General features: G+C 44.0%; 1 protein-coding gene across 1 annotated transcript; it reads left to right on the top strand.

Annotated features, from left to right (window-relative positions):
• Positions 1-987: 987 nt before the first annotated feature.
• POLR3GL (RNA polymerase III subunit GL) lies at positions 988-18,938 on the top strand. Its single transcript, XM_026687556.2, has 8 exons — positions 988-1,098; positions 2,791-2,925; positions 5,901-6,030; positions 6,933-7,001; positions 7,711-7,767; positions 8,652-8,725; positions 9,136-9,249; positions 15,987-18,938. Exons 2-8 carry the CDS (start codon positions 2,800-2,802, stop codon positions 16,071-16,073), a joined length of 657 nt encoding a protein of 218 aa, XP_026543341.1. The 5' UTR covers positions 988-1,098; positions 2,791-2,799; the 3' UTR covers positions 16,074-18,938.
• The last annotated feature ends 827 nt before the right edge of the window (positions 18,939-19,765 follow it).

The raw sequence follows: 19,765 nt of genomic DNA, 5'->3' as shown, positions 1-19,765 counted from the left end.
CAGGGCACACAGCTGGGTTGTTTTTCCAGCAAGGAAAAGCTTAGAGTTCCTTAAACCCAGATCAACGTAGTTCCTGGGATTTCCTGGTGGTGCTCTCATCCAATTCTCCTGCTAGACTGAGCTTTCCTGAACAGCCAAGGATGACCGAAGGCTGCCCCCTAGCGGAGCTTAAAGGAAAATTTGAGATTATCTAAAGCTGTGGCTAAAGTATAGTAACTTTACTACTTGTGGACTTCAACTCCCAGAATTCCCTTCCAACTCTCCTATGCTGTTCTGTTGCATGCAACCAAGGAACCCATCTCAGGATTTCCAGGTGGTGCCCCATCCAATTCTCCTACTCCAGTGTAGTTCCTAGGATTTCCACGTGGTGCCCCATCCAATTCTCTTAGTTACTCCAGCATAGCTCCTAGGGTTTCCGGGTGGTGCCCCATCCAATACTCTTACTCCACTGAGCTTTCCCGAACAGCCAAGGATGACCGAAGGCTGCCCCCTAGCGGAGCTTAAAGGAAAATTTGCGGTGGCTAAAGTATAGCAACTTTACGTGGACTTCAACTCCCAGAATTCCTCAGCCAGCTTAGCTGGCTGAGGAATTCTGGGAGTTGAAGTCCACAGGTCGTAAAGTTGCCATTAAACTCACTAAGCAACTTCCAAGATCAACGAAACACGTATAAAACCAGACCCTTATTTTATATCGACTCGATTGCCCTGGCTTACAACACAACCCTACAAACCAGCGGGCGAAGCTGTGGATGATGGGCCCCGAAAGGGACCGCCTTAGCGCCTCCCGCTTATATACAAACAGCCCAGCTCCCCTCGCCGCCTTTGCAACAGCCCCGAAGGCCGCCCCTTTTTCTCCGCCTCCTCCCCTCTGATTGGCTGCCAGGGCCGGAGGGCGTCGCCCCTTTCGAACGCTGCGTATCCAACCTTGAGCGCCCTCGACTCTCTCTCTCTCTCTCACTCATTGGCTGCCCGAGCCAGAGGCTCCGCCCCTTTGGAACGTGGAGTATCCGGTTTCTGGGCCGCCGTTTGCTCCGCGGCGGAGGCTGAGCAAAGGGAGTTATAAGCGCGCGCTCGGAAGTCTTCTGCTGGGTCGGACGGGTAAGCGCGGAGGGTGGGGGGGGGATGAAAGGCATGGGGGCTGCGTGCCTTGCTTTCCCGGCTGCCCTTTGCCAGAAATGGTGCAGGGTCTCCTGCTTGGGTGGGGTGGGGGGGTTGGACTAGATGGCCTACAAGGTCCCTTCCAGGTCTGTTAATCTGTTATCTGTCAGAAATGGTGCAGGGTCTCCTGCTTGGGCAGGGGGTTGGACTAGATGGCCTACAAGGTCCCTTCCGTTAATGTTATTATTTTGTTCTTCAGAAATTGTGGGAGCTTCATCTCACTGGAAGTTTTCAAGGAGAGATCTGTCAGAAAGGGTGCAGGGCCTCCTGCTTGGGCGGGGGGTTGGACTAGATGACCTACAAGGTCCCTTCCAACTCTCCTATGCTGTTCTGTTGCATGCCACCAAAGAAGCCATCTCAGGATGCGCTCTGCTTGGGTTGGACTAGATCAGTGGTCGCCAACCGGTGGAGAAAATTTTGGTGGGCCGCAGAGAAATCTCACCCCCAAAACACCCCCCCCCCAAAGCAATTAATCCAGGCTGCACAGAAACACAAGGCTGCACCGCCCACATGGCCCGCAGGAACCCTCCCCGCCCACTCACTCCTTACCCGGCAAACTTGCCTGCAAAATTGCTATTTTTCCATTTTCCGACCATCATCTGTTCTGCTGTGCCGGGAGATTTAGATTAGCTAGGAAGCAGGAAATGGTTGGATTTCTTGCTTTCTAGCTAGTCTTTAGATCTTCGGTTCTGCTTTTAAGCACAGCTGAACCTCCCTTAGGACTGAAGGTTCTGTTATTCAGTGAAGAATCACAGCAAGCAAATTTCATGTGACAGACTCAGGTAGCCGGTGGCAGATAGATAGATCACTGAATGATGCTGTGAGCAACTCAATCTGCCTGCCTGCTTTGCCTGATTGTGGGTGAAAGTTGCTCTTTTTTTAATAAAAAATTCAATATTGATATAAATATTTGTAATATTTACATACAAGCCATACCGAGCCAGTCACATGACCACCAAGTCACACCCACAAATTAGGCCACATCCACAGAACCGGTTAAGAAATTTGAATCCCACCTCTACCTGTGTGTGTGTGTGTGTGTGTGTGTGTGTATGTGTGAGAGAGAGGGAGAGAGGGGTTAGATCAGATCTCTCCCACCAATGTCAGTAAGCCACCGTCAGTCAAAATTCATATTAGTGGTCCCTGGGATTTAAAATTATGAGTTTGGTGGTCTCTGAGGTCCAAAAGGTTGGTGACCCCTGGACTAGATGACCTTCAAGGTCCCTTCCGTTAATGTTTTTATTTTGTTATTCAGAAATTGTGGGAGCTTCATCTCACTGGAAGTTTTCAAGGAGAGATCTGTCAGAAAGGGTGCAGGGCCTCCTGCTTGGGCGGAGGGTTGGACTAGATGACCTACAAGGTCCCTTCCAACTCAGTTAATCTGTTATCTGTCAGAAATGAGTCCATTTCCAAGCATCTGAATTTCGATCATGTGTGATCCATGTGTGGGGATGTTGCAGTGGTCATGTCTGAAAAAGTCATGTCCCTTTTTTTTTTCAAATGGTCACTAAAGGAACTGTTAGAAGTCAAGGACTATCGTGTGCGCAAATTCCTGATTTCAGCCCCATTCGCTTACTTTGGGACTGCTTGTCTTCTAACTTTCTGTCATCTTTTTAATTTTTCCCCCACCAGGGTCCTGTCATGGCGGGAAGAGGCGGAAGAGGAAGGGGCCGAGGCGGGCACATGACCTTCAATGTTGAGGCGGTGGGCATCGGGAAGGGGGAGGCATTGCCCCCTCCCACCCTGAAGCCATCACCCCTCTTCCCTGTGAGTTGCTCGGTTTCCTTCGGACTTCCTTGGGTGCTCCCCCAATTTTTCCTTTCTGTGATGACCCAAAGGGGCGTGGCACAAAGGCAACCCAGTCAGATAATTAGGAGGAGTCCCTTTATTAGCTCCAACTTTGCCCCCAATGTCCTGGTTACCTTCTGGGCTGGAGAAAAACTCTCCCAGGAACAGCCGTTGGCTGCCGAGAATCAAGGCCAAAACGTGGTCAGCAAAAATTGTGACTTAAAAGTCCACTCAAGGCAAAATGAGGTCATTAGTCCAGCAGGGCAGGAGCAGGAATTCCAGATGTGAAGGACCGGCAGTAATTCAACACAGTTGGGACGATGCCAGGGACACAGATAACTAAAGTCAACACAAGATAAACTCATGTTTATCCCAGCAACTGCCGCACTCAGCATGAATCTCTTAAACTCCCTTCCCAGGTATGGCTAATGAAGGGAATCAGGGCCCTTTCCTACCCTGTAAGCCACCCAACCCACGTTGCTCCCTTCTCCATTCCTCCCTGTGTGCCCTAGGGCGAAACGGGGGTGGGCCTGGGTCTTCCTCTGAATTCCCTCTCCCTTGTTCTACCTCTCCTCTGCTCTGCCCAGCCGGACTTTGCCCTTCTCCAGTTTCCTCCACAGCCAATGGAGCCCCTCTCCCACTCCCTGTCAGCTGTTTGTCTTCCTCCTCGGATTCAGACTCCAACGGGACTATGACAACCTTCATTGTTAAAAGTGCTTTTCAGAAAGTCTTATTGAACTTCCAGGGCCATCCTATCCCCCTTCCTGCAGCACAGGTCGTAACACTAAACGGTCACTGAACAAACAGTCATAACTCGAGGATATTATAAGCCAATATCACTGAACAATCTTTAGGTCATTTCAGCATAAAGATAATTCCGTCCATTTTTGGGAGATTTTTGAATATATTTCAGTGCTTGTGGCAACTCTTAAGTCCATTTTGTGATGGGTCATGAGTTTGAGTGTTCTTTGACCTTGTTTGGACTTTTGTAAGGTCCTTAAGACACAGCTACATGCCCAGACTCAATCTGCCTCTTACAGGTTAAAAATTACTAATTTTTGATTATGGGACCCTGCGGAATGTGTTATGGCCTGCCAGCTGCCAGCAGAGCTGGCAGCAAACTAGGACAATGAGGAGGTTGGGAGGAACTTGAGGCCAGTCCTGGAGTCTGGGGAAGGCTGTGACGGATGCTCTGTCTGACATTTCCCGACTGCCTTCAGAGTTGGAGATAAGTGGGGAAGAAGAACAGCTGGAGCCTGTTCCAGATGCCTGTATGCGCAGAGCTGTCAGAAGAGGAGAACAACTAAGGAACAGGGGGCCGACTTGGGAAGAAAGGCACATGTCGATGTTGAATGGCCCCTCCCTGGGGAATCAATAGAAGCAAAAGGGGAGCGGAGGTTGCAGGAGACAATTAGCTCATATTTCTTTAAGAAGATTTGCTTATTGTGCCTCACAGAGGCTCCTTAACAGGTATTAATTTACAGCTTTGCTACTGGAAGCTCTGGCAATTATCCAAGGATTGATAAGGTCTGTTCTTGGAATGATTATTGCCGGGACTTTTCCGTGTGTGAATGCCATGAAATTCACCGTAACTAAAAGAGGAGTTTTTCGGGACAAGGAGTCTGTTTTCTTGGTTCTGCTAAGCCTGGGTCAGAACAGAATGCTGCCAAGGTCATAAGTGAGTGCCATTGTAACTTTGAACGGTCACTAAATGAATGGTTATAAATCGAGGACTACCTTCCCAAGCTCAATTTTTAAGGCTCGGCTGCTGCAACCCTCTTTCTTGGATCAGTGAAAGAATACTGGCTGCATTCCCACAACACACGAAGCATCTGGTTTGTTGATTGTGGCTTACCATATTGTGGGAACTCCCCGGTCGGGCTGTTGCGGGTTCAGGTTCTTACACCTATTGTCAGCCAGATCTCCAGCATGGGTTAATTGTTCCCTTCTCCTGGCAGCTCTGTGCATGCACACATTGGGAACAGGCTCCAGCTGTTCTTCTTCCCCACTGATCTCCAACTCCGAAGGCAGCTGATAACTATCGGATGGCCCTGGCCCCATCTCTGCCTCCGACACAGAGCCCTCATCAGAGCCTTGCCCCGACTCCAGGACTGGCCCATGTTCCTCCCCAACCTCCTCACTGTCTGAGTGTCTGCCACCAACTCTGCTGGCCATTGGCCGGCCACAAAACTTCTTCTCTACCTTAATGGAGTCGGGGAGATTCTTTCTTGGATTTTGAACGGAGGCAGGCCTTGTACTGACCAAGGCTTCCTAGACCGTAATTACGCCCATGATTATTTTAAAAACAAGTCTTATTTTATTGCAACGCTGGGAATTGTTTTCATTCCCAGCCGGTAATGAATCTCAAACAGTCCCTCGAGATAAGCACCCACCTTTCGTTCCTGTGAAGTGTTGCCAATAGCAGAAATGTCAAATGAATGAGAAAAAAAAAAACCGACCAAGTACAAAGAGCTTCAAGAATGAATCTGAACCAAACAAATGACTTTGCTTCCTGCAAAGGTTTCATCATCTGCCTGTCTTTTATACCTTATGGGAGGGGCAGTCACCTCCCAGCCTTACTCCCGAGTCGCCCCTTTTGTCTCAGCTGCTCTGGCCTTCTGGCAGCTCTGCACATGCGCAAACTGGAAACAGGCTCCCCTTGTTCCTCTGCCTCGCTGCTGCCAGACTCCGGAGGTAGCACATAACTCCCAGGTGGTCCTGGCCCCTTCCCTGCATCGGACACAGGACCCTCGTCCGAGTCCTCCCCAGACTCCCGGACTGGTCCCCGTTCTTCCCCACTGTCCAATTCTGCTGCTGTCTGCACCGGCTGCTGGCGAACCACAACGGGCCTGACACCTATCCAGAAACTGGGTTAATTTAATAGCCCGATGAAGCATGTCGTGGGAAGGGAAAGCATTCCCCTGTTCTGTCTTAAACCTGGCTTGTTTCTGTAGCCGCTGGAATATAAAGCCCTTCCCTTGCTGGCCGGAGAGGAGGTCGAATACATGCTGGCCCTGAAGCAGGAGCTGAGGGGGGCCATGAAGAACCTGCCGTATTTCATCAAACCTTCGGCCCCCAAAAAAGGTACCGATCAGCCAAGAAAACCATGCAAAGCCCTTGAAATAATTTCTGCCTCGCGATCGGCTGAGCTTCTGCGATGTCATTGAATCTTGCATAGGATTTTTTTTTCTCTTCCTTTTTTTTCTTCTTTCATTTCTTTTCTACACCTGCCAGGGGGTGGGTTGTCCACCTGCTAGTTTCCCCATCCTTAAAAGAATCTGCAGAAGTTGTCCACAAGGATCTGGTCTGCTAAATTGGTGCTAGGGTCAGCGGAATTCACGGGGAGGGAGTGACGGCTCGGGACTTTTGTGACTGCGGCGGGATTCCCAACTCATGACGGGTTTAACCCCACCCGCCATCTCAGCCTGCTCACCATCTTCTTACCCTTTGCTATTTAAAGAGGGCATCACCACCGTGTTTCCCCAAAAATAAGACCCTGTCTTATATATATTTTTTGCCACCAAAAAAAAAGGCACCAGGTCTTAATTTCAGGGGGTGTCCTCCATTGACTAACCTCACTTGTGTGCGTCGCCCCCGGCCTCCTTTTCACTGTCAGAGGCCTTCAGAAACTTCTTCTACTGTGGCCGGCAAGGCTTTCCTGAAGGCCTCTGCAGCCGATAGCTCCAAGAAAGCCGTGCCAGCCTTGCCGGCTGCAGAAGAAATGGGCCGGCAAGGCAGGTGTTGGGGCGCAAGGCCTGGCTACAACTGTCCAAAGGTAAATAGGAGGGCAGTTCCACCCCCCCATCCCCACCCTAGGTTAACTTTTACCTGTCCATTCTGGAATGGGTGGGATCTTAATTAGGGCTTATTTTTGGGGGTAGGGCTTATATTGGGCTCACATGTAAAAAATCAAGCTAGGGCTTACTTTCTGGGTAGGTCGTATTTTCGGGGAAACGGGGTAATTCCTGAATTTTTCATTTCTTCAGATATTGAGCGCTATTCCGACAAGTATCAGGTGGCGGGCCCGACGGATAACTCCATGGAGTGGAACCCAGGTGAGGCCAGGAGAAACGTTTTGATTTCTTGGGGATTCTTGCACAGGCGGTCCTCAGCTTACGACCACCACGGAGCCCAAACTTTCCATCACTAAGGGAGATATTGGTTAAGTGGGTTTTGCCCCCGTTTTTCAACCTTTTGCCATTTGTTGTTAAGTGAATCACTTCAGTTGTTAAGGCAGTAAGACAGTTGTTAAGCGAATCAGGCTTCCTCGTGGACTTTGATTGTCAGAAGGTCGCAAAACAAGATCGCACAGCTCTGGGACACTGCAGCTGTCATAACTAGGAGTCAGTTGCCAGGTGTCTGGATTTTGATCATGTTAACCATACAACGGTTGTAAGTGTGAAAAACGGCCATAAGCCCCTTTTTTCAGTGACGTAACCTCAAACAGTCACTAAACAAATGGTTATAAGTCAAGAACTACTCTAGTACAAAGTTGATAGTAACAAAGATACAGGAACCAAAACTGGGGGGGTTTTCCCCTTTAATCTTGGGGAAGGATTAAGAATCACCTTGTCTCTAAATCACGCTGGCTGGGGAATTCTGGGAGTTGAAGTCCACAAGTTTTAAAGTTGACCAGGTTTGAGCATCCCTGCTCTAAATTATGCCCAAGAGATTACATTATTTTTATTTTTTTTTAAAAACCCACCTTGGGGCCCAAGTGGCTAAATTTTAATTGCTCGGTTAAATCTTTGCTGATCTCTGCAGATTGGAAGCAGCTACCTCCAGAACTAAAAATCCGCGTGAAGAAGACTCGAAAACAAAGTAAGTAATTTTATTACCTGTGCTTGGAGGAAATGTAATTTTCCCAAACTCCTCTTGAAGGTCTCAAGTGATGGCGCTCCCACAACTTCCGAGGGCAACTTCTGTTCCATTGGTTGATGGTTCTCACTGTCAGAAAATTCCTCCTTATTTCCAGGTTGAATCTCTCCTTGATCAGTTTCCACCCATTATTCCTTGTCTGGCCTTCAGGTGCCTTGGAGAATAGCTTGACCCCCTTCCTCCTCTCTGGGGCAGCCCCTCAAATACTGGAAGGCTGCTCTCCTGTCTCCCCTGGTCCTTCTCTTCCCTAGACTATCCAGGCCCAGTTCCTGCAACCGTTCATCGTATGTTTTAGCCTCCAGAGACCCCCTAATCATCCTGGTTGCTCTTCTCTGCACTCTTTCTACAGTCTCAATCTCTGTTTTATAATGTGGGGACCAAAACTGGATGCAGTACTCTAGGTGTGGCCTTACTAAGGCTTTACACAGTGGTATGAGTACCTCCCTTGATCTTGATTGTATCCCTCTGTTAATACAACTTAGGATTGCATTAGCTTTTTTGGCTGCTGCTGCACACAGCTGGCTCCTATTTAACTGGTTGTTCCCTAAGACTCCAAGATCCCTGTCCCAGTTACTGCTATTGGGCCTCATTTCACCCAGTCCATAGGTGTACTTTGGGTTTTGCTTGCCTGTGTAGGACTTTACTTTTCTCTACATTTCCTGTAAGCAGGAAAGATGCCCCCACTTCTTTCTGGAAGGGAAATCTGACTTAACACAAGCAAAGTTTTGTCGGTTTGAATTAACTCCTTGATTGTAACCTGGCCAAAAACAGACCCAGGAAAGTGGTTGGCTAAGATAATAAGCTTTTCTGGTTTCTTTCCGGTGCAGGGCAGGTGATTCCAGTTCCCAAGCAGAAACCCAAAGTGCCCACAGACAAGGAGGAAGCCATTAAGAAGTTGGAGGTAAGACTTCCGGTTTGAGCTTCTTCGGCAACAACAAATAATGTGTTAAAGAGGTTGGCTTTAATGGTGTCGTCATTGCAGTCTTTACCATTAGGTCCTTTCAGGGGTGGGATGGACTTTGAGTCTTTTAGTTTCTTGTTTACGAAACTGTAGAAAGCATATTATGAAGTCATAATTTGACTTCGACTCCCAGAATCCCAAACTTGGCCACTTTAAGACTTGTGGGCTTCAACTCCCAGAATTCTCCGGCCAGCAAAGCTTTTAATAGATGATGAGCATAGCTGGCTGGAGAATTCTGGGAGTTGAAGTCCACAAGTCTTAAAGTTGCTAAGTGTGGAGACCTCTGTAATAATCGGTGCCAGTTGCCAACTTCCCAAAATTTTGATCAGGTTGTTTTAATTGTTCCCCAGACGCTGGAAAAGAAAGAGGAAGAGGTGACATCGGAAGAGGAAGAGGAGAAGGAAGAGGGTGAAGAAGGCAAGGAGGAAGAGGAGGAAGAATACGACGAAGAAGAGTTCGAAGAGGTAAGACGGAAGAAACCGTAGCAGAGGTGAAGTCCCAAAATGGCTGCTCCTGAATTTTGGTGGGAGATTGTTTCCCGTGTCCTCTGCCATTTTGAGATGGGTAAACTTCTGCCAGAATTCCCCAGCCATCATGGAGCTGAAGTCCATGCATCTTTAAATGGCCCAGGTTGAGAAACGCTGAATTGGAGAAATAGAATAGAATAGAATAATAGAGTTGAAAGGGGCCTTGTAGGTCATCTAGTCCAACCCCCCCGCCCAAGCAGGAGACCCTACACCATTTCTAACAGAGGGCAGTCCAGTCTCTTCTTGAAAGCCTCCAGGGATGAAGCTCCCACCACTTTTTTTAAAAAAATAAAATTTTTATTTTTATAACAACAACAAAAACAAAACCTTTCTGTTCATCAGTGTGTCAGTTGGGTAAACATTTCTTTGTGCACATAATAACATTATCGTACATATTTTACTTATGTATGTATATAATCATTCTAATCAGTATTTTATATTGCATATATCACTTATTATATTAGCCTTAACGTTATATTTATTGATTTTCAATAATATATTTCACATTCATTTTCTTACTCTAACGCATTCAATTATCAGTAATAAATATTATACTGTACTTACATATTTTAATTTCTGACTCTTCTATCAAGCCATTCATAAAATAAATTCCAAATTTTATAATAATATTTTTCCTCTTGTTCTCTAATTGCCATTGTCAATCTACTCATTTCTGCACATTCCATTATTTTCTTAATTATTTCCTCATCCATCGGAATTTTCTCATTTTTCCAGTTTTGTGCAAATACAATCCTGGCTGCTGTTAATACATTGATAATCAAATAGATTAACTCTTTGTTATAACCCTCAGGCAAAATTCCCAATAAAATGTCTCTGGTTTTAAATCTATAGATTGTTTTATCATTTTCTCCAGTCACATATGTATTCTCGTCCAATACTTTTTAGCTTCTGTGCATGTCCACCACATATAGTAGTATGATTCTGGTAACTTCTGACATTTCCAGCACTTCGCCGACTTATCTTTAAACATTTTGACAATTCTCGTTGGGGGTAAAACATCTTACACAAATTCTCTTTATAAGCTGTTGACATAGTTAATTTATAGTTTCTAGATCATAGTATCTGCCATTTATCCAAATCTATTCCATATCCAAAGTTTTTCCACCACGCAATCATTGATTCTTTAACTTGTTCTTCCTCTAATTTCACTCCTAGTAAGTAACCATATAATTTTTTAATCAACTTCTCTTCAGTGCCTGTTAGGATTTTATCCAATTCATTCAATTCCTTATAAAACCCAGCCATCTTGATGTCTTTCTCATACCTTGTATGTATTTGCAAATATGAATACCAATTCATTTTTATCCTGTGTGACTCTAATTCTTGCTTTGTTCTTTTCATTTAAAATTTCTTCATCTCTAATAATGTGTTCCTTTTTAAAAAGCTGTGGATATGTAAAAGTTAATGATAACCAGACTGGTATTTTCATATAGTGATAATCTCTTATTTTTTCCCCATACTGTTAATAAAGCATCCCTAATGTAGTGTCTCCTAAAATATCCATGTACCTTACTTTCTTTATACCATAAAAATGCATGCCAGCCCAATTGTAAAGCATGCCCTTCTAGTGTTAATAATCTGGCATTTTTCAATGTAATCCATTCCTTCATCCACATCAATACTGTTGCCTGGTAGTAGTTCCCGACTGGGTAATCCAAAAACCCCTCTCATCCTTCTGTCCTGCAGTCGTTTTATCTTGATTCTCGTCTTTTTTGCCTGCCAAATGAATTTCAACATTTTATTTAAATCTTCAAAGTATTTTTTTTTCAAACTTATTGGAATCGTCTGGAATAAGTATAATATTTTTTGGCAATATGTTCATTTTAATTGTCTCTATTCTACCTATTAAAGATAGTTGTAAGTTTTTCCATTTTTCCAAGTCTATCTCAATCTGTTGTAGTAATTTCTCGTAATTATCTTTAAGTGTTCCACATCTAGCTCTCATTTGTATCCCTAGATATTTCACTTTTTTGTAATTTGAATATTTAATTTGTCCATTAATCTTTTCTTTTGTTTTTCTGTCATATTTTTCACCAAGATATTTTGTTTTTTCTTTGTTTATTTTCAATCCTGCTACTTCGCCAAACTCCTCTATTTCTCTAGTCAACTTAGGGCCTGTTTCCAATGGTTCTTCCAATATAAAAACCAAATCATCTGCAAAAGCTTGTAATTTATATTCTTCCTTTTTTATTTACATTCCCTTTATTTCTTCATTTTTCCTAATGTTTCTATTCAAAACTTCCAAAGTCAATACAAACAATAATGGGGATGACGGACAGCCTTGCCTGGTTCCTTTTTGAATGTTAAAGTTTTCTGTCAATTTTCCATTTATCATTACTCTTGTTGTTTGCTTGTTATAAATCGCCTTTAGTGCTTTAGTAAACCTATCAATTCACATTATCAAACGCTTTCTGTGCATCTAAAAACACTAATGCCATTTGTTTCTCTGAGTGGGTTTCATTGTATTCCAGAGTATTCAATGTTATCCTCATATTATTTTTTATTTGTCTCTTGGGTAGAAATCCATTTTGATCTGAATTTATAAAATGATTTAAATATCTTTTTTAGTCTTTCTGCCATTATTGAAGCAAATATTTTATAATCGGCTTTTAGCAAAGATGTTGGTCTATAATTTTTTATTTGTTGTGGGTCAGTATCTTCTTTTGATATAAGTGTAACATATGCCTCTGTCCGTGAATCAGGTACTTTATTTTTTGTCAGAACCTCATTCAATACTTCTCTGAGATCAGCTGCCAGGTTTCTCCTCATGTATTTTCTTTAAAGAAGAAAACCAATTCTTTTTCCAGGTTATTAATAAATTCTTTTTCTTTCAAAATCAAATTATTCTAAGCCCATCTTAGTCTTTACTTCTGTCCCTTCCATTTAATCCTTATTGGGTTGTGATTGGCCCAAATGTTTGTATCAATATTTGCTTCCTGAATATTAGGTATTAAGTCTGTTGACATCCAAATCATATCTATTCTTGACCATGATAGATGTCTATTTGAATAAAATGTAAATTGTCTATTTTTGATATTCAATTCTCTCCATATATCTTTAATACTCAGCTCCTCCACCATCTTAAAAAAAGATTTGGGTAATATTTTTCTATTTTTCGTATTTGTTTTCTGTGTTTTATAGTCCAGTTCTGTGTTTACAATTGCATTAAAGTCTCCAAAGATGCATATCTTATCATATTCCAGTTCAATTATTTTATTATGTAACTTCTTATAAAATTGGTCTTGCTGATTACTGGGAGCATAAATTGCAATTAAAGTACTTTTAAATTATTATCTATTATTTCAACCATCAATATTCTTCCTTCTTCATCTGTATAAATTTGCTTAGCTTTAATTGTATTTCTAATGTATAAAACAACTCTTTTATTTTGTTGTGCCAATGATGTAAATATATTCCCAATTCTAGGACAATTCAACAGATGTGCATGTTGTCTTTTAATGTGCACTTCTTGTAAGGAGATTATATCTATGTTTAATTTCCCTAATTTATGAAATATTTTTTTCCTTTTAATAGCCAAATTTAGTCCATTTATATTTATAGAAATCAGTTTCTTTTCCTCTTCCACTGTTTATACAGTACCTTATAATTAGGATTTATTGCTCTTGTTGTTCTTTGTTCTCTTGGTTCTTTAGTTATCATTTGGCCACCTACAGCTCCCTCCTCCTGTCTCCTCTCCTCCCTTTGCTTCTTCTCCATTTCCATTCGTATTTTGAGTTCCTCTTCTCTTGCTCTCTTGTCTTCTGTTCCTCCAGAATAACAACAGAATAACAGAGTTGGAAGGGACCTGGGAGGTCATCTAGTCCAACTCGCGGCCCAAACTGGAGACCCTACACCAGTGGTTCCCAAAGTGGGTGGTACCCTGGGGGGCAGTGGGATGCCTTAGGGAGTGCTAAGAGGCGTCAAGGCGCCGGCCCCGCAGGCTCACTCCATTGACTGTTGCACTGCTCCGGAGCCAGCGCCACGAATGCGGCAGCACGTTGGGAAAGTAGAGCAAACCCACTGCCACTACATTCAAGGCTCCGGCTCCGGAGCGGTGCAACAGTCAATGGGGTGAGCCTGCGGTGCCGGTGCCTCGAACACCCCCCTGCCATCTCTTAGCACCCCTCTGCCGGCCCCCTTGGGGGCACTAAGAGGCGGCAGGGGGGCATTCGAGGTGTCGGCACCGCAGGCTCACCCCATTGACTGTTGCACCGGAGCGGTGCAAGGGGCTCAATGGGGTGAGTCTGCGTAGCCGGCGTGTTGAACGTAGCGGCGGCAGCACGTTGGGAAAGTAGCTCTACTTTCCCAAAGTGCCGCCGCTGTCGCATTCTGTCTGTCTGTCTGCCTTCCTGCCTACTTACCTACCTGCCTGTCTTTCTTTCTGTCTACCTACCTTCCTACCAATATAGATCTATCTATCTACTTATCTACCTACCTACCTATCTATCCATACATTCATCCAAAAGGTCTGCCTGCCTGCCTACCTACCTACCTGCCTATCCATCCATCCTACCTACCTACCTGTCTCTCTCTTTGTCTGTCTGTCTCTCTCTCTCTTCCTATCCATCCATCCAGGCGCCGGCCCTGCAGGCACACCGGGAAAGTAGAGCGAAGTCAGTCTGGGAGGGAGGGAGAGAGAGAGAGAGAGAGCGAGAGCACTGATGCATCAGATTAAAATGAGGCCTAGTTTAGACTGAGGCCCTTTTCCACATTGAAACATCTTTGGCTTCTATTAAGGGTTTTGTGGCCAAAACATGGCCAAGACTATCAGGAAGCTCTCACATTTTGTTGAGGCTTTAAACAGGATCCATTGGACCAGATCTCCACCCTAAAAAAATACTTTTCCCCAATGTTTTAAAGTGCCAATTCTGAAGAAGGCAAAACCAAATCGTACTGGTAAATTACAAGGAGAACACACACACACACACACTCCCTTCTAACCCTGCTGGAGCAGGTGATTGGACTAGAATAGATATCTCATTATCTTTCTCCTCCCTCCCTCCTTGTTTATTTCTTTTTATTTCTGTCCCTTCCTTCCATACCCCTCTTTCTTTGTCCCTTTTTCTTTCTTTCCCTTTTCTCTTTCTTTTCTTCTTTCTTTCTCTCTTTCTTTTCTCTCCCTCTCTCTTTCCCTCTCTCAGGCTCATCCCATTGACTTGGTGCACCGCTCTGCTCGAACTTGCTTGGGCAGGTCCCTCCGGTGCAGCGGGCTCAATGGGGTGGACCTGCGGGGCCGGCACCTAGAACGCGGCAGTGGCGGCACGTTTGAAAAGTAGAGTAAAGCCAGAGGTCGGTAATGTTTTCTGCAATGAATCACAAAAGCTTTTGGGCTGTGCACAAGAAGGGACATACATCTCAATGCAATTCAGCAACATAAAATAAAGGAATACAAATTTAAAAAAATCAAGAATCCGCAAAGCATCTCTGATTAGATTATATTCACTACTAGAATCTAATCAGAGATGCTTTGCCAATTCTAGTCCAATGACCTGCTCCAGCAAGGTTAGAAGGGAGTGTGTGTATATGTGTGTGCATGGCTGTCAAAACTCCAAAAACAGGTCAAGTATCTCTGGGGAGGCCAGTCACAAATTAGAACACTTGCTAAACAACTGGCCATTAAGTGAGGACCACTTGTATTTGGTGTGCCAGTCACCTGGCCACGGCCACCCAGTCACGTGACCACCAAACCACACCTACCTGGTCACGTGACCAGCAAGCCACACCCAGTCACGTGACCAGCAAGCCACACCCTCAAATTAGGCCACACCCACAGAAATTTGAATCCCACCCCTGGGTGGGTGGCATCGAGGATGAGTTTGTAGCACCAAGGGGGGGGTGGACTGAAAAAGTTTGGGAACCACTGCCCTACACCATTTCTGACAGGTGGCAGTCCAGTCTCTTCTTAAAAGTTCCAGTGATGAAGCTCCCACTACTTTTACTTTTTTACTTTACTTTACTTTACTTTACTTTACTTTACTTTACTTTACTTTACTTTACTTTACTTTTTTACTTTACTTTACTTTACTTTACTTTACTTTACTTTACTTTACTTTACTTTACTTTACTTTACTTTACTTTACTTTACTTTACTTTACTTTACTTTACTTTATTTTACTTTTTTACTCTACTCTACTCTACTCTACTCTACTCCTTCACTTCAATTCACTATTTTATTATTTTATTTTATTACTTATTTTATTTCATTAAATGGTTCATTAATGGTTAAATGGATAACCCTTTGTCTGACGTGGTGTAGTAGGGTTTCCTGCCTAGGCAGGGGGTTAGACTAGAAGACCTCCAAGGTCCCTTACAACTCTGGTATTCTATTCATTATTTTATTGTGTTTATTTTATTTATTATTATTATGATTAATTTATTTTACTATTTTTCATTATTTTATTTTTATTTTACTTTTTACTTTACTTTTTTATTTTATTTTTTAAACCTTAAAATGCTGCCCGTCTCGCCGAGTCAACCATTTGCTGGTTTGGAGTCAGATTCTGCACCACTGCCCCGAAATGCAGCTTCTGACAAAAGTGGATTTGAAAGTCTATGATCTCCAATCCCACCTGAGTGTGTTTTTTTAGCAGGCTCTGAAGGGGTCGGACTTCAGCTGTTTTCCTTTTTGTTCTTGTTGCTTTTTGCTACTGCAGGAGACGGACTACATCATGTCCTATTTCGACAACGGGGAAGACTTTGGGGGCGACAGCGATGATAATATGGATGAAGCCATCTACTGAGGCCGTCGGTGGGCGCTGGCTGAGTGGCGTGGCCTATTTTTCTAGGCCTGCATTGGCGACGTTTCTGGCGATCCCACCCTTCAGGGCTCTCGAAAGGGGTCTCCAAATGTCCCACTCCAGCCTCTAGGTAAGGGGTCTGCAACCTTTTGGCAACTTTAAGACTGGTGGACTTCAACTTCCAGAATGCACCTCTTCAAGTCACCAAGGTGAAACTCAAAGAAAGAGAATTCCTAATTTTGTAGACAGAGTTTGGAGTGATTCTTCTGGTTTTAATTGATGGTGGGAACAAAAAAAAATTCATATATTTGTGCTGTAAACTTAATATATTTTTCTGCATCCTGAAGTTCATCCCCTGCCAAACTGAGGCCTTTTTTTGGGTGGGGTGTGTGTGTCACGTCTCTTCTTTTAAACGTGTATGCAACATTTTGGATTGCAAATTAAATTTCTGTTTTGATGTTTTTCCAGCTTCCCCTTGGGCTTAAGGCCTTGGGAATTAGGGGGAGGCAGGGCTGATGCCGGTGTCAATCTCCTTTGACTTAAAAAGGAAATAAAGAAGTGGGGTATTTTTGCAAGGGGGCCTCTGGGGGCCACACTTGATTGGGAAATAAAAGGATAAGCGGAGTTTTCCATCTCTTGTAGCTCAAAATTGCCCACCTGCTCAGGTGGAGGTGCCAAGTGGAAGTTGGGATGTGTGCAAGACCCTGGATGGGGGACATACCACCCCAGTTTTTCCAGTCCAAGGTCTTCGTGGCCCTTTGCTTCCTGAAGGGGACATAGAAGAAGAATAGAATAGAGCCGAAAGGGACTTTAGAGGTCATCTTGTCCAACCCCCTGCTCAAGCTGCTTCCCACATGATGAGTAGGAGTTTCTGGGCAGGTGTGAAATTTGGCTGGGCCAAAAGCTTGCAACGTTTTGGGCCTAATATGGGTAGTCCTCGGCTTATGACCACAATTGGGACCAGAAAAGACTTTTAAGCAGTGTGGTCATTCAGTGAGGCACCACGTGGCCGTGGCTGATCCTTTTTTTTTTTTTGCCATGGATGTTGCCCAAATCACTCATGCTCATGAACAAGATACAGGTAGAGACTTTCAACTGTTTTGTTCAGTGACCATTTGAAGTTTATGACAGCACTGAAAAAAAAGTGAATTGTGAGCATTTTTTTACACATGACCATTGCAGCATCCCCAGTGGCCACATGTGATCAAAATTCAGATGCTTGGTGACTGGTTCTTATTTATGACAGTTGTAGTGTCCCAGGCTCATTAACAGATTAACAGAGTTGGAAGGGACCTTTTAGGTCATCTAGTCCAACTCCCACCCCACCCAAGCAGGAGACCCTACACCATTTCTGACAGATGGCAGTCCAGCCTCTTCTTGGAAGCCTCCAGGGATGAAGCTCCCACAACTTCCGAAGGCAACTTCTGTTCTATGGGTTGATTGTTCTCCCTGTCAGGAAATTCCTCCTTATTTCCAGGTTGAATCTCTCCTTGTTCAGTTTCCACCCATTATTCCTTGTCTGGCCTTCAGGTGCCTTGGAGAATAGCTTGACCCCTTCCTCCTCTCTGGGGCAGCCCCTCAAATATTGGAAGGTTGCTCTCCTGTATCCCCTGGTCCTTCTCTTCCCTAGACTAGCCAGGCCCAGTTCCTGCAATTGTTCATCGTATGTTTGAACCTCCAGTCCCCTCATCATCCTGGTTGCTCTTCTCTGCACTCTTTCTGGAGTCTCAACGTCTTTTTTTAATGCCCAAAATTGGATGCAGGATTCCAGGTTTTGCGAACCTTCTGGCCAGCAGAGTCCATGGGGGAGCCAGATTCACTTACGGATCGTGTTACTAAACTTCACAATTGCAAGCAATTCCCTTAACCAACGGTGGCAAGAAAGGTCGTAAAATGGGCAAAACTCACTTAACAACCGCCTTGCTTAGCGATGGACATTTGGGGCTCAGTCGTGGCTGTACCGTAAGTCAAGAGAACCGCCTGTTATCACAGGGCTGTGACTTTCAACTTCCCGATGGCTTCTCTTCGGTTTTATATCGATAGATATATTATATACCGCCCAGAGTTCCTCTTTTGAGAGAAATGAAATGGGAAATCAAATCAATTACATAAAATACATAAATATGTACAGAATCCTCAACTTACAACCAACATTGAGCACAACATTTCCGTTGCTAAGCAGGGCAGTTGTTAAATTACTTTTGTCCCATTTTAGAACTTTTCTTGCCCCGGTTGGTAAGTAAATCTCTGCAGTTAATAAGTTTAGTGAAGCCGGTTGTAAAGTGAATCTGGCTTCCACATGGACTTCGCTTGTCAAAAGGTCGCAAAAGGGGATCACATAATTCCAGGAGGCTGCAGCTGTCATAAACACGTGTCAAACCAATTTTGATCACGCCACCACGGGGATGCAGCAAACGGTCGTACATGCGAAAAACGATCCCAAGTCCCTTTTTTCACTGCCGTCGTAACTTCACACCCAGGGTCACTAAAATAAACAATTGTAAGCCCAGCATTGCCTGTACATAATATACTTACGGTCGTAACCCGAGGACTGCCCTTCGAAGGAAAGCCATCCATGATCTGATTGGATGTGCTTGAAAAAAGACCCACCTGAAGTCTTTTGAGTATTGTAGGACTTGGAAAAAAAAATGGTATGATTGGATTGAACTGAGATAGATGGATGATGAAAGAATTAATGATCAGCAACATAAAGATTAAATGTTTACATTTGCAAAATTGTATATATTTGTAAATAATGCACAAAATAGAAGTATAGAGATGACTGCCACAAACTGTCCATTTCAAGATATCTACACTTTTTTTTTTTAAAGATATAAAAGATTAATAAAGTTTACTTTAAAAAAAAAAGACACACCTGGAATAGTTTTCCTGAGCAAACTACTCTCTGATTACTACTAGTTTTTATCATTATTATTATCATCTCAAGTTCTAACTATTTATGGCTGGGGGTTTTAAGTGCTGGCCAGCCCTCTCTCTGTGTTTCTCCTCCTGGCTTCCTCTTTCGCAAGTCTTGCTGATGTCGTGTTTTCCGGCCACAGTTGGGTAAGAAGGGCTTGTGTCCAGGTGTTATGTTGCTGTTATCACCCCAGGCTTTGTGGTATGCATTAAATGAGGAAGAGGAGGAGATCTGAAGAACAGGGAGAGGGTGACTCACTGACAGCTTCCATACCAGTAATCAAGAGTTTCTTCGAACATAAATCTCTGACTCCCAGTTTTTATCAGTTAAAAGTTTTGTTGATATGTTACTTAACCTCCTGTGCATCGTGCTAAGCCTTTAATTTTTTTTTAAAAGAAGCACAGTGGTGTACACAGTCACATAGACTCATATGGCTGGAAGGGACCTCAGAGGTTGTCTAGTCCAACCCCTCTATTCAAGGCAGGAACCTTACACCACCCTAGTCAAATTGTCTAGTTTAATGATAAGGACTTAGGGGTGACATGATAGCATCTTCCAATATTTGAGGGGCAGCCACAAAGAAGAGGGGGTCCACCCATTCAGAAATTTCATGACAGTTGAAGACAATTAACCAGTGGAACTACTTGCCACCAGAAGTTGTGGGTATTCTATCACAGGAGGCTTTTAAGAAGTTACTGGACAGACATCTGTCAGAAATGATAAAGGGCAATGATGACTAACCTGCACCCATAATGCAATGCACCCATGCCCCCACCCT

Source organism: Notechis scutatus, chromosome 14 (assembly GCF_049901735.1).
Source record: "Notechis scutatus isolate UNSWTSFEM ecotype Mainland chromosome 14, rNotScu1.2, whole genome shotgun sequence".
Taxonomy (NCBI): Eukaryota; Metazoa; Chordata; class Lepidosauria; order Squamata; family Elapidae; genus Notechis; species Notechis scutatus.
Note: the sequence above shows the minus strand (reverse complement) of the source record. Positions and strands in the feature narration are given on the sequence as shown.